Below are 25739 nucleotides of genomic sequence, written 5' to 3'. Positions count from 1 at the left end.
TCACCCTTGTCGATTAAGGTTTATTACCACTGACTCATAACTCTGATGCAGTCATTATTTTCAAAACACTGACATTTCAGCATCTATTTCCACCTCCTAAACACACACTCCACCTGATGGTTAAGAGGGACCTCTTTCGTACACACACAGTGAGGTGCAGACCAGTGTGAGCTTCAGTTTAACTCCACCAGAAATGGCTTAGAAACTAATTCTTCATTTAACCTTCTCCATTTTATAGGGTCTACCGGTTTATATTTGATCTCAAATAACTTTTTTTTTTAATAGAAAAATTGGAAAGTTCATGGATGGATGTGTTAAAGTCAAAAATGAATTAAACTAGCTTTATTCATAAATGTTAAGTGATTGAAAGGATTTGATCATACACGCATGTCTGCGTTCTGCGGTTTTTTGAAAAATGAGGTTGAAAGAATACAGAAAAATGGATATTAGACTTTTTTACCCATTGCGGGTTAGGATGAAAGATTGCATTTGCTGATGATGATTGTAATATTATATGATCTGTATTTATGGTTATTTCTTTTGCAATTCTTGTATCAACTAAAAGTAATGATACTTGGTAAATACTGTTTTTTTTTTTCAAAAAGGGATGTTGATAAAGCTGTTTATATACATGGTACGTACGGCGATTTATCAGTCCAATGACCGATCAGTGAATTGTATATAGGGAAATCAGAAACAGCCTCAGATGCCACTTTGATGACTCTATGATAGCCGAAAAGCATGGTGTATTATTGAAGAGCTGTGTAAAGTGTTTTTAATTTTCAAGGAAGATCTCTAACATTCATATATTTATGTTATTATAATGGCTTTTACATCCCAGTGAGGATTATGAACATGAATCCCTGATACAATATTTAAAGTTAGTAGGAAAAAAATCCAATGTCTTTATACAGTACCCTTTAAGTGGTAGCGTATAAGTAAATCAAAACATTACAAGGTAGAAAAAGACTAAGATGCACAGATACAAACATAAAACAGTAATACAAGCAAGTTATAATTGTTCATTTCACTAACATCTTTAACCAGCATCTCACTGCGATACGTTTTTTATGTGTTTATGGAAACTTGAACAACACATTTTCTTTTCCTCTTGATCTTAGATATATAAGAATTGATTGTGTGTAGCTACTAATGATACTAGCAAACTGTACCATACACCACAAGCTGTAGCTATCCACTTAGTATTATCTCGTTAAATAATGTTACCTAACACATAAGCACAGGACTCTCCCGGATAATGTAACAACCCTATAGGTTTGAGGCATGGCCACCAGCTTTAATAATTTGGTCTTCTTTTCTAAGAAATCAAGTTTTGTCCCTCATTTTGGCATGACGGACAGGTCTAAATACTATAAGACCCATGAGCCTAGGGTGCCATTAGCATGAAGAAGAAGCCACTCAGAGAAAGGTAGGGAATTCAAAGCACTTTCATCACTGCAGTGGGTAACCTGTGCCAGCATAGCTTTTTAATTCTCAAATCAAAACTGACATAGAATTTAAAATGGAATTGATTTAAGTTGCAAAATGTCTTTTCAGTTTTCTCAACACCATAATCTTTATTTCACCAACTCAGCGACCTTGGTGGAATAGCTGCCATCGTATTCACACTGAAAACACAACATAAAAACCCTTAAGAATGGGTTACAACCAAGTCTGATTGCTCATTTTTCTTGTAAGAAGCAGGACTTAGGATATGTTCATTGATATACACTAGTTTGTTCATGCCTAAACCTCACTAGAACATTGGATGGAACACAGTTGTTTTGCTGGGAATGATGGGGTTCATTTTAGAGATATGAGCATACTGTGTGTCAAGGCCATTAGAGTGTAGCCCTAACACGCCCACATGCATGCATACCTGAAATTAGAATAGTAAATCCACATATCACAGGTTAGAAAAAAAAAAACAAAGTTACCCTTCTTCATTTGCTTGCATTATGCATGCTCCAACATTCATCATATTCCAAACTCGTTGATCATTATTTGTACTTCTGCGTATTTGCATACACGATACTGTATCCCAACCTCTGCACACTTTGTGAAAACAGCGATACATGCCCTCTACATCATTCATGATTGAATGCATCTTAGCTGCTGACTCACTTTAAAGCAGACTGTACCTTCTTAATTCATCTGAGTTTTTTTTTTTTTGTTGTTGTTGACACCCTCTCCCTCGCTCTAGGTTTCTGTTTGTTCGTCTGGGAGTGAGAGCAATAAGAGTAAGGTTTACGTGGATGGTGATTGCAAGGCAGGATGATGATTAAACCCTGCGTCAAAACGAAATAGCTTTTTGTCACTTTGGACATCAGTGTCACATACACACACACACACGTAAAAAGATTCTTCATTTCACCTTTAAATTTTGAGTTGTGTATAAAAGCTTGCTTTTCTAAAAGTATGAGTCTGAACTCAGAATCAGTGCCAAGCATCTGGTGGGTCCCAATACAGTATGACAAGAGAGCCAATCTGTTTTCATGAGCTCAGGTCCTGGGGCAGAAGATTAAATTGCTTATTTGGATCCTGGTTTGAGAAAGTTTACTGTAAGAACCTCTGAGGGCTTTTCTAAACTCCTCCTTTCAACACAGAGAATCAAGGTCAGCTCGTGTTTGCATTTAACCTTTCTTTCTAGCCAACAGTTTCTATGAAGATATAGTAAAGGATGTCATGGGAGTAAAGCAGATGGCGAGGTAAACTAGCAGGTTGTTAGTGCAACAGTCGCAACTATTTTGTTGATTGAACTTGTGTTTTACAGAAAGATGAATGAAACATGTTCAGTGTTTCAAGTTATGTAAAAAGAACCAAGGTGTCAGTAGTTAACCTTCTAGAAGTTGAGACTTCTCATCTTGGTCTGTGTGAGATAAAGGACACTTTGCTCCTCACACTCTCTTCATAATCTTACTAACCCTGATGTCATTCCTCTTGTGTCTCCAGTTCCAGCCAACATCTACAAAGTGTCGGAAGACATCACAGTGAATGAGGGCAGTAATGTGACACTCAGTTGTCTGGCCAGTGGCAGGCCAGACCCTGCAATTACCTGGCGGCTGCTCAACCCCTCAGGTAAGAATCATCCAGTCCATACTCATTATCATGTATGTTGGTCTAGATGTTTCGCCAGTGATGTGCCAAATTTGTTTTTAAAGTGACCTAAAAAGATAAATATCTCTGAGAACATAAGTTTTGGTGCATGCTATATGTAGGGGCTAGGGATGTTGACAAATATGAATACATTATTTGGATATTAACAGATAATGTGCTCTGAAAAAATACAAACAGCATCCACATTTTTATAGTAGTATTCTTTTTTTGTCGTTGTTGTTGTTTTTTTATTTTGTTTTGTTTTTTTCACCCAATTGACACCATTTACGACAAACACACACCATTTCCTTTCAGTCATAATTCAAATCATCACAGTTCAAACAGGAACTGCTCAAAAGCAGCAGGATTTTCCATGATTTGCCTAAATGTAAACAAATAGACTAAAGGCTAAAACACAGAGGTGTAGATAGGCTTACAGTAAATTCAATATTTAGACATTCAGCAAGGACTATCCTCAATAACTTTTCATCAGTTTTCACCACATTTGGTGGGCGGTGCAGAATGAAGCTTCTCTGATGTTGCACAGGTGGTATATGTCTTACTTCATCTTCCCATTTTGAAGCCTGGCATGGGAAACTGATCAATTGAAATTTGGGACCATCTCAAAGGCCAATAATGGCCAATAATCCGTTATCATAGACACTTCAGACCAACCTTAAATCCATCTGGGCCTCCTCCCATTTTATATACAGCCTCCAGTTTTTAAAGAAAATCATGACATTTGGCCTAATTCAGTTCTGACTTGTATTTGATTCATTCAGGTAAGTAGCTCAAATATTGTTATTTTCTATTTGGTGAAGAGCTGAACTCAGACACAGTATAGTGTATATAGTGTATGTAGAGTATAAATGGCAGTAGAAAACATTGAAAATTAAGCAGTCTAGACCAGGGGTACTTATTTTAAGTCGTTGAGTTCCAACTGCAAAATGTCCACGGTGTCACAGGACCAGAAGGGTTGGATTAAGCAAGTCGTAATTAAGGTCTAATAACTCCAGAATTGTGTGCACAAAATATATTTCTGTATTAACCTTAACAGGCATGATGGTCAGGCAGACATACCAGTGTAAGTGTGGTGAGTTTTCCGCGCTCCGACTTTTCCACTGCATTCATAGTTGTAAATGCTGAACCACTGCCTGCTCTTGCTGTCTTGTTGTTAATTTTACAACTATTCTGCTGGTAGCTCGATAGGACAATTTCAGATGGTTCAGTTTTATGGGTACCCTGAGGACGGTGTGGTTCATTTTACCTCTCTTCACAATAACCAGCGGTTTCACGGAAAATTACACACACTGGTGTCTGGTGTTTCTCTCCAATAGAATGAATATTTCTCAGTCTACCTATACTCTAGTCCACAATTTTACCATCAACCTCTGACAACAAGCTTGTTTAATGCAGCTGTAATTTCAGCCTGGATTCGGACCAGAGTCCACTTATTGAGTATGTTTGTCCTAGATGATTTCTAATACCTTCCTGTATAGGCCCTGCGCACTGTGAAAATCTGAACACAGAGACAAATACTGATATTTTCCGAAATCAAGAGTTGCAGATACAGGCAGTAGCTTTGTGTTACACCCCTAGTAAAGTCATGTTTATTTAAAAACACGGGGAGAGTTTCTGATATAGTAGGTTCCCACGTATGATAGCCATGTTGATCTTTTTACATGCCATCGAAGTAAGCACAGGGGGTGTGTTCTCACATCTCTTCATACATGTGCATTTCTCAGATAAAAGTGATTCTGTTGCTTCAGGATTTAATCAATTTTCACAAAAAAAGATATATGCCCCCTTCCACTGATAAGTTTGTAGTGTGATGAATGGAGATGCCCAAGTTCACAACATCTCAGTTTGATAACAGCCATGTGCTGATTGAATGCCATTTTGTTTGTGTCTATTTCAATTACTGCATCATTTTGTCAGCGCTCCAGAGATGTTTCATCAAATACATCTGTTTCTTGCACCTGGAAGCTGAACAACTTGGATGGGTGTATTTGCCTCCTTTGTCCGTTTTCATTAAAGGAGAGTGATTTGTTCAGCCTAATCTTTGAGCCATATGGATCTAACTGACTGCTCTACAGATCTGTGGTAAAATCATTTTCTTCCTGCGAAACTGAAGAGGAACCGTCGAGGTTCAGATGGCTCACAAAGTTACTGTAGTAAAGCTACTTGTAAGTTTTGACAGCTTGTGTCTCAAGAAAATGAATCGAGACATGGATATAGAGGAAAGGAAAAAGCAATATCCAATAGTAGATTTTTCAAGCTGCATGGACCTTAGTAACTACACCTCTGCAAGTTCTGTACAGTTCCTTCTATACCATAGCTTTTCTTTTTATTATTCACTTTTTCCATGTTTTGTTGGGGAAGCAGTGGGCAGACAACCTTTGACAAGTATTTCTTCTTTACTGGAAATGGAAACAGTGTGGTAGAAGGAAAATCCTGTCAACATCCTGGCAGGATTGGATCCTGTAAGTCTAATCAGACACACATGGCTCCTGAGATGGGGGTCCCACACCATTTGGAAACACTGGTACTTGTTTTTTTTGTTGTTGTTTTGCGGTTGTCTTTTGCCCCAGAATCCATAAATCTGACCCAGTTTGAGAGCATGCAGGGGACTGCCGAGAGAGATAATGATGTCTGGCAGCCTGTGGTCTCACTGCTTCACGCCTTTGCCTGCCAGGGAGGAAACGGCGCTTCGCTCAGCTAGCAAGGCTCGCAACTATTTGCTGGGACCACAGATGTTCATGAGACACAAAAGTCCGAGTCAAGCCTCAAGTATTTTATCAGAGCCTGAGTCAAGTCTCAATTCTACAGCATGAGGATCAAACTCAAGTCTCCATTCCATGGTTCAAACTGACTAACAATATGGCTATTCCACAAATGTTACTGCAAATAAACTGTATTTTTTATAGTTATAAGGGTATAAAGGAACCACTGTTGTGATTACATTAAAGCACAATACTGCAGTTTTAAAATGATGTGACAAACACCTGCCAGCCTCCAACAAAAGGCAAAAAGGGAATACATATTAGATTTTTGGTGTATGGTAATGATTATGATTAGCAGCAACTGAAGAACTTTACTTAATTTGAGTTTAAGTAATGTAGCTTCTTACATTTTGGTCACAAAAAGCAACAATAAAATTAGATTTTCTGGCTAGCAGCTTGAACAGAACTAAAATTATAAAATACGGCCAATGAATGGTAGCATTATTTGACCATTAATGCAAGCTAACCTGCTTTATAAAGTGGCTCAAATTTGGAAAATGGTATAATTTGCCACTTAAATGTAAAAAAAAAAAAAATTTAAAAAAGAACATGTTGAAACACTGTTTAAACAAAGTTAGCAAGCATTCACACATTCAGAATATCAGTGATTAGGTCAAGGCTACCACTAACAGCTAATTACGCTGAAGTGAGACTGTTGGTTTGTACAGATAAGGCAAGGTTGTAAGAAACTAAATTAGGTAAAAATGTTCATAATGCCTAACCAGTCTTCGCAAGACTTATTATTTGTCAGTCTTTACTAATGATTTCAAGCTAAGACTAAAATCAATTCCGATAATTTTTGATTGAATTTGTGAGTAGACCGAGACTCAAGTCAAGAGTTCAGGTGAAATAAATCTGGCTGGAGCTCAATTTGCATAACCACAGGCATATTAATATTCAGAATGATGACTTCATGCACATGATGCTGTGCAGGAATGTGTGAAAATTCAATGGCACTCTCACGCACAGGATACAAACACCACGTAGCCACGTTACCTGTGCTTCTAATCCTTATGAAGCCCTCCAGTAACTGCAATATTCACTCTAACTTTCACCCTGACTATGACATGCATAATTTAAACCCGTGCTCAATTTAAATCTAATTCTAACCCCAAACCAAAGATTAAATCATGGGAATTTGCCAAAATCTCATTTAGTAAATTGCCCCACGCAAGTCAGGAACTCAAACTCGTTCTCATAAAATCCAATCACAGATACAAACATATTCATACAGAAAATGTTTCTTTTCTTCTTTTCAAGCCACATGAGACAACAGTCCTTCAGATTAATGACAGTCATCCTGACATGTTGGTCTGACAGACGGATGAGGCAGTTTGTCTTTGGCTTTTCTTTTCAACTGGAAATCTTTCTTTAGAACTGCATAGTTTGTGCTAAATGAGAAATTATTTAAAGGAAACCAATTTACATGCCCTTGACAAAAGAACAAACTGTGCCTTACTGTTTGAAGAATAAAGACATGTTGACACGTTTTCATTTTTAGAAAAGCCCCAGCAAACATGTGCAGTAATCCACAAGGGCGAGCTACGGCAGCTACAGCTATGCATAAACAGTTCCTCCTGAATACAGCTTGCAAACATGTACGAACCACCCTCTCATCCTATTGTTGTTGTTGCTGTTCCTATTGTTGTAATCTGGGCCATAAAGCCCCACCTCTTTGCTGTTGTAGCCGGTCAGCTAAAGTACTCTTTATTTTACAAAGCACTCTACTCTCACTAAAAATAAGCACTTTTTTCTAGAGTGCCCATCTCCTATCTGCATTTGTGAGCATTCACTTTAAAGTAGAGGAAGTGGAAGAGGTTTGCTTGAAGAAAAATAGAGTAAATATGTCCTAATGGCAATATGGCAGATTAATGATTTTACCCTGTCAGTATTCATAGGTCAGATTTAGAGTGGCAATGATTAATCGATTTATTGATTAGTTGATAGATCAGAACTGTTTTGATAACTGTTTTGAGTAAATTTTTGAGGGGCTCAATGTTAAAAATTCTCTGCTGCTCATTTCTCAAATGTGAATATTTTCTGGCTTCCTTAGTTTTTTCTGATAATACTGTGAATGTTTTTGGAGTCTTGGACTGTTGGTCAGACAAGTCATTTAAAGATGTCACTTTGGCCTTTGGGAAATTGCAATGGGCCTTTCTCTGCATCTTCTGACTCTTTAGAGACCGAACAATTAATAAATTAATTGAGAAAATAATCAACCGATCAATCAATATTTAGTAGTTGAAGCCCAGTCAAATTTAAGAGCACCTGCACGTTTATGACATCGGTTTCACCACAGCAGGCCCACAGATCCTACATTGTTTTCAACATTGAGACATAACTGCAAGTAGTCTACCAAGTAAATTAAACCCAACATGTAATGCCATGGTTTTAATATATTTTCAAACATTGCAAAATTCAAAATGTCATTTATGCCAAAGGAGAGACGGAACTAGAAAGTAAAAAACAATTTGCATTAAATCAAACTGACAAAATTGTAAAACTCAAGAATGCAACAAACCAAACTGACAAACTGACCACAACAACCCAGAAAGTCATGAAACTGGAGATTGTAATAAGTCAGCTCTGGAATATGTCTGTTGTAAAGTTTTGTCTGTAAAACGTCGTTTCTCAGGGCCTCAGAAGTACAACCCCAAACAATCCCATACAATTCACATAACACGAGTGACAAATGATGCCGCCAGTGCTGGAGTTTTCAGCCGACTGTCTAAATTGGTATTCCATCCTAAGATTTGTTTATGAGAGAGTTAATAGCGGGGTTTCTCAGGATGTCCACAGTGATTATGCACGTAATCTATTTTTACGGGGCCATCCAAGCTGAAACTGCTCTTTCTCAGCGCTGCACAATTTTATTTCTCTGTCATTGTTGGCTATGTCGCTCGGTTATCACCAAGCTAATTAGATTATAAATGGCATTATAGGGTTCTTAATGGCAAAATGGGATGCTGGATAGATTGAAAGATATACAGAAAACATTTTAAGTGCTGAGGATATGGGTATATATATATATGTATATATATATAAATACATAATTAGACTCCATCAAAGATACTTTTTGTGTTTGTCATTGAGACACAAAGGCAGGTTATTGCTTGCAAATGACTGAGCTACATTTGTAATTAAGGGATTGTGGTAGTGCATTGAATGAATTTTCCTGAGGTCTCATAATACATCACTAGAGAAGGTCTGAGGCACAGATTTTTGGACCTGCTGTGCAAAGACTGTGCCATGAGAGCCAAAGGTGAATTGAGGAATACTGTGGCTTGGTAAATATTACAACCTATTGAGCATGATCCAAGATGACCAGGATGCAGGAGATACTTCATTTTGATCAAGTATGTGGACTTTGGTTGGCAACTGGGCAAACAAGGAGCTTATTAAAGTGATATATGCACCAGTTCACCTAAAGCATTTTATTTGTTGTTTGATTTAAATATCCAAAGCAGATAACAGTCACAAATAATAGCCTTAATAAAATATGAACCCTTTCTCTCACACACTTATCTTTAGTTGTAGCATTTTTGTGAGACTGTCCTACCAAGAAAACAAAATCTTGGGTAGATTGATAGGTCAACCATCCATGAGACTTAAACATGGGAGGCCGCTGTTTGTTTTACATTTCCCACTGACAGTCAGCAACTGTGATGGATTCCCTAAACATAATCAAGTGGCTCATATGGTTAACATGATGACAAAGGTCCCCTAACCTTGATGAAGTAATTATTTTAACCCAAACTATGATGTTGAAAACGTATTTCACTATCTCACTATGCATTGTAAGGGTCTTAAATGAACACACTATAACATTTCCCTTGAGAGATTTTGCTATTTCTGTCTTTTATCTGTGCTCTTCTCACTTGTTTGGGGTTCATGCTACATTTAAATCATACAGGATGGATGATAGAAATGGGAAAGATTCCCATGTTAACAGCTTGCAAGAGTTCACAGGATCAAGACAGTTTAATGAATACGAAGTCGCTCATGTGAGGATTAAAATGCAGTTCATTCACAATATAACGCCATATAAACGGAATTTAGGTTTAATTACAGTGAATGACAGTTTTGCTGATGTGAGGCATTTCATATTTGCTTTCTTTTCAGGCACTTCCCTATTATTTAGTACCAAGTCAGATGTATTTGAGCTTCCCAGTTTTAATTACGACTTGGAAGTTGATGTGAATGCTATTTACAAGTCAGAAACTTACAAGTCAATAACTCGAGTATGACTTGAACTCTGCATCAGTTGGAGAAAAGTGATGTTATGATTTAGCAACATTTGAAATCGAATCTAATGACAGTTAGTGGGCTTTTTGCTCACTGTCGGTAAAATAAAATCAAACCACACTCACACAGTCTTTATGAAGCAGATTTGCAGAGTTTTTGAACACTTAAAATAGTTTCTGATTTTTTTTTTTAATCTTGTTGCTTTAAGGCAGAGTTTCAGGGGTTTTAACCGTGATCTCTAGCTAAACTTATCCAAGTCATTTTTCTGTCTAAACCTAACCAAACCTTAACCATCATAAAACAGATTTATTTTTCAACTGTGATTTTAACACACAAATGATGTCTTGTCTATAAGATCAGAAACCAGAGCTTCCATGTATCATACTAAATAGTTTTAAAACAATGTATTTTACCATTTTATTTGGAGGAGTTTGCAGTTTTATCTAAGCTTAAAAGTCGTCGGACTCATCTCCTTGTCTCTGATGAGAAGATATATTTTATATATCAATAAACATGGATGTATTTTAACTGGATTCCCTTCATCAGTGTGATTCATCAGGAGAGTTATTGTTGCTATTATGTTATACCTTGACTGCAGTGTATGCATTCAGTTTATCACAGCTGAGAAAACACAGGACAAACAAAACAAACATCCATCATGTGTCTCATGACATGGGTGTCTCATCAAATAGGTTCCTTTGACCACAGTCACTGAAGGCAGCAGAGAAAACTATGATGATCTGAGGTGGACATAGTATATAATATTGTCCACGGAAGCAGTGTGACATCCGTTTTACCTGTGTGAGACAATGGGCATACTGCAGCTCTACCTTTTATCAAACCGCTTTGTGCTCAGCCTCTGCGTGGGCGCTGCTGCGAATATTGACCGAACAGCTCTGCTCATTGCTCAGACTTGTGAGGCGAATGATCAATAGAGCATGGAGGGATGGGGTGGAGACCAGAGGTGAAGGGACACTCAGCGGGATGGGAGGAAGGACAGAAGATAAAAGAAAAGGGTGAGGAGAAGTACGGTATGTGTTTGTATGAAAGAGTGCGAGTGTGTGTATTTGCGGCACGGTACATGTGTGCAAAACCTCCAGTGTCTGGGTACCATGCATGTGTTGAGACCTCCAAGCATGTTGATCTCTTTAGCTGGCTGGTTCCCAACTTGAGTCCACCACAGTTCTGTTGTTTTTTTAAACTCCCCCGGAATAGCTGCTAAAGGTCAGAGACTGAAGGTCCTGGGTGGTGGGAGGCTGGGAAGAATAGTGACACCCTGTCGATCACGATAAGGAGGGAAATGGAGCTGCTGGTCAAGCAAAGAATCCCTCACTGCACGCCTCTCAGACCACCAAAATAGAAGTCAGACAAGTATGAAAAATAACATGCCCTGGGGATGCCTCTGGTATTGCAAGACACAAGGGAGACCCGCACAGAGCTGGAAAGAGGTGGAACTGGTGGAAGTTATGCTATCCTCAGGGAAGGAAGGAAAAGACAGAAACAAAGAAAAAAGAAAAGGGAGACAGTTAGGAGATGGAGAGGGAAAGAACAGAACGGTGTTTTAGTATGCAAATAGCCAGTTTCATTAGATGTGCAATCCTTCTTATCATTAGTTATAGTAACTACAGTTGTTAATTAATGTTCAATTATGCATTCGAGATCCTCTCACCTCTCTGGTGTAATAGAGTTTGTCAGTTATTTGGCGCTGCAGGGAGGACAACCACAGTGAGCCCCAGATCCACTCCAGCAAAGACACACACATCTGGACATCTGAGCAGCTTGTAGTGAAAGTAGTAAGGCACTGATTATTTAAATTCAAGTCATAAAGAAGCCTTGGCTTATTTATGATGAGGCACCCTAGCGGCTGAATGCACAAATGGCTTCAAATAGTGTCCTGTAACCAAAATATCAAGGGTTTAAGTTTCTCAACATCTATTTCCCATCCATCAGTCGCCATGTTTACCGTTGCAGTGTCCTTGAGCAACACACTGAAGCATTAAGGTGTTTTGGATAATAGCATCAGCTAACTGTAAATGGTAGGCTATGAATCTACCACAACAGTTTCATTGCAACAAGACATCTGTCCAAATGAATTGATTTGGACCGCAGCCCATGCTCCTATGCTATATGATCCGGTTGAATATTGAAGTCATATCCCTTTTACAACAGTGCTTGGCAGGGCAGCCTTTTAGAGGTTTGATGCTGAGTGCCCTTGACATTCCTCCTACGCCAGCCTCCGCAACATCGGCCATGCACCAAGACCCTGTTCAGGAAAGTCTCCCCAGGACTGTCACCTTGTGGAAAGCTCTCTCCCTATTTCTACTTGTGACTCTTTGTCTATCCATCCTCAGTTGTCAATCTGTCTTCCTCTCCCTCATTTTCACTCTGACCGTGTCCTCCTCTTTCCATCATCCTCCCATCTCTTCCTTCAGCAGAGTATGACAGTTACTTCAATTGTCCCTTCTACACCTCATCTCACTGTCTGGTGAGAGACATGGAACTAGAGACTGCAGCAGAACACACACATGCAAACACACATACACACACATACCTCTGTTTCTCAGGAGGGAGTGGAGCAGTAATGAGTGGAGATACATAGGTGCCACAGTAGTGTAACTCCCACGTGGATGAGCAGGTTAGGCAGGAGACACACATACACAGATATACACACATCATTGTGTTCCAAGCTGCCAGTGACAGAGTGTAGCTGACAAGCTTGCCGATTGTGGGAGAGAAGTGTACGGTGGTGACAGATCCTTGTCAGGGCAACCCAGGTCAAACCTCCTGCTCCATGTCTCCAGCTGTGTGTGTGTGTGTGTGTGTGTGTGTGTGTGTGTGTGTGTGTGTGTGTGTGTGTGTGTGTGTGTGTGTGTGTGTGTGTGTGTGTGTGTGTGTGTGTGTGTGTGTGTGTGTGTGTGTGCGCCTGCATGTGTGTCAGTTGATCATCAGCCTTTTGGGAAGCAAGAAGAGACAGCTGCTCATCCGTTTCTCAGCAGGTCTCAGATCTGCTAACTGTCACTGTTCACGTGTTTGTTTACAATCAGCACCATCAGCAGCTGGTCAGACATCAGTCTGCTGTCACACAGTGCACAGAGCATCATCAGCACAGCTTGCCCTGATCCTACCCAGCCTCATTAGGTGTAGTCACCGCTGGGCTGGAGCTCACACTTGTTTAAAGTCACAACTGCACAGAAACTCAGCACTTCCTTTCCAGTCCATAAGCACTTCTTCAAGAGCCCCCGAGCCTCACAGCCCCTCAGAGAGGCATTAGTCTGACGGAGAAGTGAACCTCGTGACTTGATTTTCTTCTGGTTTGAGTCCCCGCACAAGGTAAGGAAATAGAAGAGGATGGAGACACGCAACCCAGTTGCTCTTTGAAATAATGTGGTTATACTGGGAAGATCTCATGTAAAGAGTAGTGACAAATTAAAGCAAAACTCTAAATAAATGAATGGAGAAACATATCTAATGCTTCCAAAAAGGATATGAGATGGCATTGAATGGTTTGATTTGAATGAAAAGGATACAAATAATACGCCATGGCCTTCACAGTCCCCAGACCTCAACCTAAATGATCACCTGTGGCATTTTGCAGGAGGCAAATGATTGACAGGTGATTATAAAGGTGCTACATTCAGTAACTAACTGAAACTGATAGAGTAATGGTCATGTTCAATGAGTCCACGTGACAAGGGTAGATAATTGGCCTACGGGCAACACATCTCTTTAATCACATACACACACACACACACACACACACACACACACACATTTCCTTGTACTTGTATCTTTATGTGCACCATCTGACGACATTTACCAAGCCTCAAGCCTTACTGGAGAGATGCAGCAACGTAGTTATGAGTTTATCTCACTGTTACCTCCAGGTTCTGACATTAAGAAAGTAGAGAGGGCAGATAAAAATAGTGATAGAGGAGTAAGCGGTCATTCTCAGTGCCTGACCTTGCTACCCTTGCTTAACACAAAGCCTCTTCTCCCATGGCAGACACAAGCCCGCAGAATCTATCCAGACAGTAATGAGAAGTCTTCCCACAACAATAGGCTGGATCCGTTTATCAACCAAGCAAGACAAAAAGGAGACAACACGACTCCTCTTCATGGGAATTCAATCACTAAACCCTATTCTGTTTTATCAACAATTAATCTCCTTTTAAGGCCTCTGACTTAAATAGGACGAACAACCACACGGTATACAGCACCACACAATGTGCGGCCACACTGAGAGAAACCACACTGAAGCTGCCTCGAAAAACAACAAAGGTATGTGAGGAGTCGAAGAAGAGGGACGAGAGAGTGGGAAAATGAGATAGAGAAAAGAATGACATTGTTTAGAAAAAACAGACGGCTGCACCACTCCGCTGCGCGTATCATTTCTTCGGCTCAAGAAGCGGCAAATAAACAGCCGTCTTGTCTTTGGCTCCAACACCTGTGTTATTTCTGCACCGCCAGCAGCAGTGGTAGCAAATGGCTTGTGAATAGAAGTGGAAGTTCTCCTTTTGTCCTCAGACTGCTGAAAAGATATTGTTTATGTAGGATTTCCTCACAGATAAATAGTGTTGCTGCCAAGCATTATAGGACTTTAGAATTCAGGCAATAAAACACAGCACATTAACAAGAGTCTCAATAGGATATTTTTGTGCTTTCATTTCAAAGGATGTGAGACATTTCAGGTTGCAAGTGCTTTTTCCTTAACTACCCAAGTAGAAATGTGTAAGTTGCATTTTTTTTTAATTGATTTAAAAAGGATATTTTCCATTTAAAAGCAATACCTGACAGTGCAGTATCGCTTTAAGACAGCAGTATTGTTCCTCATAGATAGACGTGGTGTGTTTGGTTTTGGCAACACACTGTCAATAAAGTATAATTGAAGTTATGATTCATTCATTTAGTTTCTGAGCTCAGTCATATCTTCACTTAAAGGAATATGTTAGTCTGTTATTATGTATTTAACCATCATTTAAAACACAGACTCCTGACAGAAACATAGCTGACATGTGGCTGTGTTAGATAAAGCCAGGAGCAACTGTCCAAACACAGATGTACACATGCTCAAGCACACACACACAGACAGACAAACATACACACAGACACACACACACACACACACACACACACACACACACACACACAAAGAGTTAAAGGTCCGGAGGAGAGTGGCAGGTATGTGCACGTGTACAGACAGCAGCACGCATACTTTCGCAGCCATGCAGACAAAAGAAAATAAATGTCGCAGGGTCTTTTATGCTCCTCAGCTCTGAAGTTTTTCAAATCAGCTGCTTAACATAAATTAGCATTTGCAAAATAAATGTAATGTTTCGCACCGTGGTAAAGTGATGCTGATGAATGATGCATGAGGGTATGCAAATGAGGGCCATCCAGTTGCCAGCTGAAGTTGCTGGTTTGTGAGTCACATCCGTCACCCCTCTGCTTCCTCTGTCTCCCCCTTGCCCTCCTCTCTCTGGTCCCCTCTCTCGCTTTGGGAGGTGAGGGGAATGTGTGCATGTATGGAGCTACAGAATGTGTTGGTGCTCCCATCCCACCGCTGTCCCTCACACCTACAGAGTACTTTCATTGACATGGAAAACTTTGTTCACACAAGCTTAAAATTGCCAGTGCAATTCAAATCAGCATTCAGCCGGCATTTGTAGAAATGTACTTCTTCCAGGCCCCTCAACTCTTTCCATCTCCCTTCCAAAAGCCTGCTTTTTGCATATCCCAGAGGCTGCAGGGCTTTCAAGAGAATGATGTGTGGAAACAGAGAGCAATTAAATGCATTGTCTTTCCAGAACGGCTAGCACCAGGCTTCATAGAAATTCAGAGGATGGCAGAAAAACAGCTTGAGCTGTGTCCAAGTGGCGGGGGGAGGCAGGTTTCAATTTCTCATCAAAAACAAAAAACAATAATTGATTTCCTGTCACTACTCAGCTATAAGCAGTGTTTTGCACTTCAGACAGTCACCTTTTGACTTTTTAATTTAGTTTTCTGACAAATTTCATAAGCTTTCACATGATAATAGCTAGGGAGACAAGCTGGCTACCGTGCTTAATTTAGGCCATAACATCTCAGCTGTACTGCAGCTTACTGTATATCTTAATTATTTGCAGATGTTTCCTGTAATTCCCGATTACTACTTGGTTTCCATTTGCAGTATCCTTTTTGGAATAGATTGGTTTTTCCATTTATCCCTTACTCTAAGTGTTTATATCCACAGTATTTCAAACTTACCTTTCAACAGCTCCTAAAACAATGCTTTCTAAAAACAAACCCAGCAAAGTTAATTTAGTTTTGGATCTCAGCAGGCTGGTTGTACAGTTCTCTCCAAAAATCATGGAATAGTTTTATTCTAAAATTAGATATGCAGCCTCTAAAATGGGACACCTCTTGAAAAATTATTACAAGCACAAAATTGGAACAAATTATAACACTTACCATTTTCACTCCAAAATGATAGCTACATCCAAGTGATCAAACACACTGTGGAACATTTATATTTTAGTGAAGGATTAACTTCAGTTTATATTTTTGACAGGACGATGCTTTATCTGCCAGAACGCCACAGTTCAGTGGTCTAAAAAACACCTACGACCATAAGTTTTTATTCCGGTTAATGCTGCTGTCTCAGAGAAAAAAACAGGCAGTTCATTTTGCCATGCATTCTCTTTCCATGTAATCAAAACATATGCAGCAGACACAGGGATTCAAACTCTGACCTGCATTAACAGATTAACTGGTGGAGGAGGCAGCATACATGTGTGTGCACATATGTGGATATGTGACTGAAAAAGGAGAGAAAGAATGTGTTATAGATATTGGTGACGTCAAAAAAGCCTCCAGTCTCGATACAGTTGGAAAGTCAAAAATGTGTATTTATGTATGTATCAATTTATCTTTTAGCTGAACGATTCGTTCATTTTAATTAATCAAATAGCTTTAGTAACTGAAAATTTTCAGGAAGTTGGCAACTGATATTTTCAACAGTTATAATGACTGTTGTTGCTGATAAAGTTACTCAGCTAAAGCTAATTAATGTTAACTCTATGAAATGACAAGACAATAAAAAGAAAAGAATGTTGTCAACGAAAACCAAAGATGGTTTTGTGGAAGAAGAAACATCACTCCCTATCATTTCAAATGTTTAAAATAAAATAAAAAGTGGGTTGTGTGTTTTTGAAGTTCATGAAAAGACTGGGTCGTTCGCCTCCAGCTAGCTAGTAGCACAGCAGTTATCAAGTGTAAATGAAGGACAGCTGGTGAACAGACATGTTGTAATCTCTGAGTTAAACTTTTAAACATAGGTTATATCCTTTCAAGCTTGTCACATTAAGAGCTTTGAGACCTCCAGGATTTTGGGCAGCGCAGCAACCCGTTCTGTCAGTCGGTGAAGCTAATTTTAACGTTAGCTTAAGCATCTACAGTGCAGACCTGCCACTGCATTATTCTGGGTCAGTCAGATATCAAAACATTGTCAGATTTCACCAGCAGTTTATTATTATTACCATAAGTTAAGTGGACAATTATATAGCTGATGTTCATCAATAAACAGAACAGTGCTTTCTAATGTCATGATTATATTTAAATATTATTTAGTAATGAGAAAAGATCCCACTGATGCACAGTAATATCGTAATAAATGGAAGCTAAACGGGTTAACTTGTAGCCATGCTAGCTTGGCTCTTGGGATGCCAATGGCATAAATATCTCAGCAAATATGGGATAGATTGCCACGGAATTTAGTGCAGACATTCACGGTCACCAGAAGATAAAGCCTACTAACGTTGGTGATCCCCCAACCTTTCATCTAGCACCATCATCAGGTATTAAAATGTTTATGAACAAATTCTGGGTACTTTCTTTAGCAGTACAGCCACACAGAGCTGCTAGAATGGCTGTAGACTCAGAATTGTTAATAATTTTTTTTTTTTTTTTTTTTAACTTAGCACGTTACCTATCTTGGCCTATGTAGCTATTGAGCTATCTGGAAAAGTATAAAAATATATAGTCACTCCTTGTCCTTCCTTTACTTAATGTACTCTTTCGTCTCTGTCACCCACTCTCCCTCCTCTATCCAGATAAGCATAAAAATGTGATGTGATATAATATAGTGTAATGCCAGGATTCATGGGGCTTTTCTAATGTACACACTTTAAATCAGTCACTGCACTCAGCGCTCCAAGAAAACCTTCTAGAAATGTTTCTGCACCCCAATGCATGCATGCAGACTTCATATTCACCATAGAGACATCACGCCTCCACACACAGGCGAGGGCATGTGTGCATACACTTGCCCACATATAATGTACACACACTCCATTCAATTCCCTCTAGACAAGATTAACCAATCTATCTTCATTACACTTCATTAAAAAGATAACTCGTGAAGTACACTCTTTATGTGCAGGAGGCAGTATTCTCCCGAGGGTGCAGACAAAGATGCGTGAAATGTTGTATTGTAATGAATTGTTTCTTTAGACAGCACATCACGTTCCATTCATCCTTGATGATTGAGCTGCTCTCTATTCACAGCAGGTGAGATAACTGACAGTTAATTGCGGCGCTTAAACAACTAGTCGAGCCGCTTCCTCTCATCTGTCATTTAAATTCTCTTCTCTCCTCTCCTCTCTCTTTTTTGATCTTTGCTGTCACGTGGTATGCTCTCTCTTCATCCAGCACCAAACCAAAGCACTGAAGAAGAGATTGAGCTTCAATAGAATTTCCATGGCAACAGATTCTCAAGCCTACCTCTCCAATCATTTTACTCTGGCAGTTTGTCCAGGGACAGCTGAATATGATCTGGTTTAGACTTTGATCATGATCCCACTGATCTTTCAATCATCATGAAATAACGCAGTATCAGCTGCCTCCATCTCCATCATGCACTTGATTTCGATCATTTACATAATTTTTCAGAGCCAGCTTTTAGATATTAGGCCTTTGAGCTTCAGGCATTTGTAAAACTCAGACAGATGTTTTTGGGGTGTTGTAACCTGTTGTTTTTGTGAGTTTTAAGGCATGAAATGGCATAGCATTTATGTGTGTTCACCAAAGCAGAACAGCTGTTTTTCAACTTACCTCCCATACCAGAGTCCCTGAAGTTGCCGGTTCATTTCTCAGGGCACAGTGGTTCTGTCTCACAGAGCCTGCAGCCCCTCACTTGGAACATGAGCATGAACTTTCTCACAACTGAGACTACTGACATTTACTGTTGTTACAAATAGTGCACCCCCACCCCCACCCCAGAGATCTCTGTGCAGACAAGATTCCATCACTCAATTTTCTTAGATTAAAGGAAGTATTTATTGTATTTTTGTATTTATTACATTTGCTGGGTCCTCAGAGATTCCCTCCCTCATTCAGTGCAGATAATTGTATCATTTTGAGAAATACCCTGAGATGCACTGTTGGCATACTGGCTAGGAGCAGGTGATTCCTTATTCAGTTTTGACAATTTCCAATAATTTCATTGTTCATCAGGTCAAAATGTACGTAAAATGGATGTTCAAGTCAGATGAACATCTTTGTAGTTTCCAGTGTATTATCATATAGAGCATTAATTATCACATTTCTGTCGATTTCTGTTCATTGCAATGTCACACAAATCCACCTAATATTATCATATCACATCACAAATAATAATGTCAATTGGTCCTCTCACCAATGCTTTCTACAGATGTGATAAAAGATGAAGTATAATCAACATGGCAACACATCAAAGAAACTGCCATTTCCTCTTCCTGACCCACCCATAGATCTAATAAGACATACCAGATCTTTCAATGCGATGACATTTGCAGATATCATTACTCTGTTAATCAGAGCTTTCAGACAAACAGCTAATTGCTAAACCAGTTTCTGAGTATTAAAAGCGCTTTGAGTTAAAGGGTCAATCTAAGCCATTCAGTCTGGATTTTTCAGCATGACCCAACTGTGAATTTGAATTACTCTGTTGTGGATTATGAGCATGGAAGCATGCTGTAGTTCAAATTTATGCCTGATTTATTTACCCCTTAATCAAAAGCAAGTCACAAAGAAATTTAAGTGTCACTACGCATCAAGCAAAGTGGTTGTTAGATGGCCAAACAGCATTTACATAAGGACACCCACGTCACAAAATTATCAGCCAGGTATATGGAGATGAGAAAGAAAGCAGGGTTTGAACTTCTTTCTCAAGCTCTCTTTTTTTAATTTTTCACACTATTACTTTTAGTGTTTACAGTCGAGTGCAACACCATGAATGACTTCAAGGAGAGCCTGAGCAAAAGTGTATGATGGCTTAACATAAGCATGTTAATTAGTGAGCTTTAGGCATTGTTAGGTTGGTATTTGTTTTACCTTTGGACATAGACAGGCTAGCTGTTCCCCCCTATTTCCAGTCTTTATGATAAAATAATCCAACTGGCTGCTGGGTGTATCTTAATAACTAATGGAAAGATATGAGAGTGGCATGTATTTTCCCAAAATGTTGAATTATTCCTTTAAAATTCAGAAGTTCTTCATCTGCGTTCAGTCGTTGTCCAACACAATCATCTAGTAAAAATCCATCTTTTAGTCATTTTCAATTTCATTGGAACTGATGGCCAGTAGAATATGATGGTTAAAGTCACTGGGAGAAAGTGAGAGCTAAAATTAAGAGTTAAATTTTATTGCTCTAGGGTGGAGCTCAGACAATAACTTTGTCTTCATCAGTCTCTTTTGTCTCCCTCTTTTTTCCTCTCCCTTTTGCCTCCCTCAATCACTCTGCAGCAGAGCCATTGGACGGAGAAGAGTACCTGGACATTATAGGTATCATGCGAAACCAAGCGGGTCGTTACGAATGCAAGGCCAGCAATGACGTCGCCACACCAGATGTCAAATATGTCAATGTGGTTGTGAACTGTAAGTAACGACAGACTGCAGCACATGCTACAGTATCTTGCAAACTGATCAATGGTCTCATCAGCTTTCATGTTAAAAATTTAACAAGATGATACACTCAACAGATAAAATCACATAATAGTCAAGACTAGGGTTAAGAGTAGAGACATAGAATATAGTGTGTGATGGGGAGGGAAGGTTGTATCTTGAAAGTTATGGAGCCCCCTTCAGCCTTTTCAAGACGAATCCAGACAGAAAGGGAAATATCTGTAAGTTTGATTGCAAATGTCATTACGATGGTAGTTCTCAAGTAATCAAGTAATACTCAAAATAAGATCACCTAGTTAATTCTTGTCAGGGGTCCATGTTCAGATCTGATGACTGAAATACATCAGTTGGCCATTGAAGATTGATGAACAGCTCATGAGACATGACAAACCAACTCCCCCCAGAGGAGGGGAATTTTCTTTGATCTCAACAAATCACGTATGGCTGTTTGCCCAAACCGTACTTTAGCCAAGTCTGAGTGCCTGCATTAAATGATAAACAATTCTATATTAAACAGTTTCTTAGTGTTTAATCCTAAATGGAAAATGAGCATTAATCCCCATGGGACATACAGTATTTCTGACCATCTTGATGTTTGTAACTCTTAGCCCCAAATCTATCTACATTGATTTCTGAGGCTTGAATGGGCGATAACTAAAATTTAATTTTACTCTGTAAAATGTTCTTCAAAGAAGAAATTGAAGCTGATTTGTTGGTTTGTTATGTGTTTGCTTTGTTCAGCCAAATTCAGTACAGAGCATTTGTCATTGTATGACAGGCCTTTCCTTCTGTCCAAGGCTTATATCAATGATCCTTTTCAGACATACCTGACACAATAAAAGTAATTCAGTTTTTAGGAAAAGGAAATCAAAGTATTTCAAATGAAACTGAAAGAAAACACAATTGCCAAATGAGATGGGACCAATTCTGGAATAACTGAGTAGCAGCATGTGTAACTTGATGTGACTTTTATCAACATTTTGTGACTCTGCAGACCCTCCGACAATAAAGAAAACCCAGAACTCAGAGACTCAGGTTGGCCGCATGGGGACCCTGCAGTGTGACGCCACCGCTGTGCCCACACCAGAGTTTGAATGGTACAGAGATGAAAAAAGGTAAAACTTTTAGACATTTGCACTACAACTTTCCACACCAATGTCACAAATAGAAACCCATATAGAGCCACATACTGCATACCTGATGTTGCCTCAGAACGATGAAAAACTTTGACAAACACAAACACTTTCACTTTCACAACCACTAATCATATATCAAATTGTACTAAAAACCCACCCACTGATTCAGCATGATTTTGCAAACTAAGTCTGTGTATTTTTTTTTTATGCTTCAGTCCAATCAAGGGCTAGAGAGTGAGCTAAAATACATGAGCTATATACAACCACTCAAACAAGCTATTAAACAGAGCACACACAAGCCATTAGCCTCCTGCCACCAAGGCTGGCATCCTCATGCTCTGAAGCCTCTGTATTACCATAATGATCTCCTATAATGCTTCCAGGATGGAAAACCTTCTCTCCCTTACATGTGATATTAAAAACAAAGTCTTTGAGAAAAGCCCTCACAACACATTGAAAGGCTTTTATTGTATACACATAACAACAACAGTTTCAGAAAGCTTTTGCTGTATCGTATTACAGCTTATTATGTACTTCCCTTGTGCTTTATTTTAGTGAATTCTGTATCGAAACATGATTTGTGATGATTGATAATTATTTACAGCTACAAAGTGTTGCTGGTGATGTGCATGTGATAAGAGGTTTCAGAAATACCCTTTACTCAACCTGACCTGACTTATCTTGAGGCAAGGAGCAAACTTGATTTATGGTGCTGCCATTGCAAATTAAATAATGAGGCAAAATAATGAGATTTTCATTGAATTCACTTGGGCATGACCATGGCAGCTGTAAAGAGGCTTTTCTGTCTAATGTTAATCATATTGAATACTCTTCCTTATATTCAAGCCTTTGGTAAATATGAGGGTTAATCTCTGAGTTGTCTCCAAACAACAGGACTACACTAGGTCCTGTCTATGTTATTTTTTTTTCTTTTTCTTTTTGAAATGGCCCAGGTCAGAGGCTTTCTGCACACTTTCTCCTGAGATGATTCATCCTCATATCACGAGTGTAGCAAGAGCTTCATCACATTATTCTCCGTGCCAAACATGCTCCGTGTCATTTTACCAAGTGGTTATAATGGATCTCTTTGATCTCCTTGTCAAATCTGCCCTCACAGTGGTCCCATTGTCACATCCCGGTGTTAATTTGATGACATCATCTGTGTAGTTTGATAATGACTAATCACCCAATTAATCACTCATTAGGCTGTTATTCTATTGTTAATTGAACATTGCTGCGCAAGACAGCAGTAGATTCTTTGATATTCTTTTGAGAAGAGGAAAAGTAAAACAGATCAGACATTGTTCTGCAATAAATTGAGATACTGTAGTCAATGAAAATCTCAGTAATCTTTTTCTCATACCACAAGTAATTCCACTGAAATGGAAATCAGGCTTCCCGCACTGTACTGTCTCCTGTGAAACTGCAAATTGTTTGGTCAGACACAGATGTTCATTGGAAAGCTATCAATTTAAGTGTCATGCATGTATCTGCAAAACACTTTTAGACAATCGAAGTGTAATGACATCCAAAGCAATGACAAACCAGTTCCTCCATTTCAACACTTGTCATCTAATAACCAAAGAGGTTCCCTGCTCTGCAGCAAACTCACCGCCTGAGTCATTTTGGACTCGAGGGGCTTGAATGGAAAAAACTAATGATAAGAAAATTGCACACACAGAGTGTCGCGATCTGAAATTTCAATCACACCCAAACTACAGCAGTAAAAGTTCCCTGAAGATTGGGAGAAAAATATTGGAGGAGCATCAAAAGCGTTATCCAAGATATAGTCTCTAAAGTAATAGGCCTATCACGCCAGTGCTTGAAAAGAAAGATTTATGGTCGTTGAAATATTTTGCATTATCTCTTGTTTCCAACCTCCATCTATCTCAGTTGTTTTGTCCCCTGGAGGATTTTGGCTATGTGCCTGTTCATGCTCCCCTTTCTCTCTGTGCCAGTGTTACTGCACATTATCTTTGGATGATGATGTTAATGCACCATAATAATATAATTTATCCTTGCTTGGCTAGTTAATTTTATAGTTCCCCTCCCCAAGAATCTCTAGCCTGTTGTATCTTATTTACCTGATTGTTAAAGTGGGGTCTTGCTCCTGTGCTTGTTTAAACTTTAAGATGAGTTTAAAAAGTTTAAACTCATCTTAATCAGTTATTAGTGGACACCCTAAAATCTACAATCAAATCACAAAGAAAAGATTTTTGTTACGGTTGCTGGCAAGCTTACGATTAACCACTCAAAATTCTTAGTAATTTTTGAAACCATGGGTTCTTTATTTCAGACAGCGGTGGATAACAGCATACCTCTCATTTCTAAATGGCAACTATTGATTTTACCAGCCGAAATAACGTTTGCTAGCAGATTTTATCAGCTCTTACTAGTTAGATAATGTCAGTTCCGTGAGTTGGATGAAAACAGACTTTGCTGGTTATGTTTCCACCTGACCTGTTTTAAAAAGAGAACCATGCAAAAGTGGTGTTAAACGTGCACTTGATGGCTACATACAATACTTGATATTGTGCTAAAAGTTTGAGCTTCATGTTGCTAACCCAAAGTCAACATTAGACGTGTTCAGTACATGAACGAACAAATCTTTATCGACAAGAGTTCAGTTGACTATACCGAATCATCATTGTCACTGACCGAATCAGTAGTTTTTAGCAGTAGAGCTCCCCTCACTGGTGACTCAGAGTCTTATTGTTAGCGAAGATCCACATGTTACTTTCTTGTTAAAGTATATTAAAAGACAGCGAAGGCTCTGATAACTCTATCGTGAAAAATAGGCTGTTGGAGCTCTCAACCTTATGTGCAGTACTAGTTATACTGAACTGAACTAACAGCTTGAAATATAAAACAGACTGAGCATTCTACTGAACTGAGGACAGAATTAACGTTGACTGTTACGGCCATATAAAAGCTGATGCAATTACTTTCTGTTGTAAGTGCTGAAGTGCCATTGAACAGTGAAGCAGCAGCTTAGCCGAGGAAAAAATTGAACTAACTACATAATTATGGACTGTGAATGTTTGAAGTAAACTGAACAAAGGGATTCAAACCGGCAAAGTAATATGTGATTTCCACCTCTAGTCAGCATCCTGACAGTGGACAGTGGATGATCATGCTGAAGACAGAAAATAAAGAAGATAAATAAACACAGTCGTACTTGTATTGCAGTTCAGTGATCGTCCTAGAATTTTACCTTATCCTTATTTATAGTAAGGTTAAGCAAAAATCAGACTCATATTAATATAATATGACCATATTTGGTTATGTTTTAAGTCAGTGTGTTCCACTTGCTGGAAAAGAAAAGGCTTTGAGCAGGATGACTAACCAATGTGTTTGGCAAACACTATCTCAGGCAATGTTGCTGGAATCAATCAGGAGCAGGACCAACATACTAACATTATCCTAGCATGTCGGACCCAGTACCAAACCCCAGTACCAGCTTCCACACAGTGGGGTAATAAACACTGGATGTGCTTCTGTAGCTGTGAGGGCAGGTTTTTTTTACATAACTTGTAACCGTACAAACTAATGAAGTTATTTA

General features: G+C 39.0%; 1 protein-coding gene across 1 annotated transcript in view; it reads left to right on the top strand.

Moving 5' to 3' along the window:
- The window catches only part of LOC120792549 (limbic system associated membrane protein), a 178461-nt gene that overhangs the window by 144544 nt on the left and 8178 nt on the right, over window positions 1-25739 (top strand). Inside the window, exons 4-6 of the mRNA XM_040131809.1 lie at window positions 2953-3078; window positions 20883-21014; window positions 22036-22156. Coding sequence (XP_039987743.1) covers window positions 2953-3078; window positions 20883-21014; window positions 22036-22156 — 379 coding nt within the window. The remainder of the gene's footprint in view (window positions 1-2952; window positions 3079-20882; window positions 21015-22035; window positions 22157-25739) is intronic.

The sequence above is a fragment of the Xiphias gladius genome, chromosome 7 (genome assembly GCF_016859285.1).
Source record: "Xiphias gladius isolate SHS-SW01 ecotype Sanya breed wild chromosome 7, ASM1685928v1, whole genome shotgun sequence".
NCBI lineage: Eukaryota > Metazoa > Chordata > Actinopteri > Istiophoriformes > Xiphiidae > Xiphias > Xiphias gladius.
Note: the sequence above shows the minus strand (reverse complement) of the source record. Positions and strands in the feature narration are given on the sequence as shown.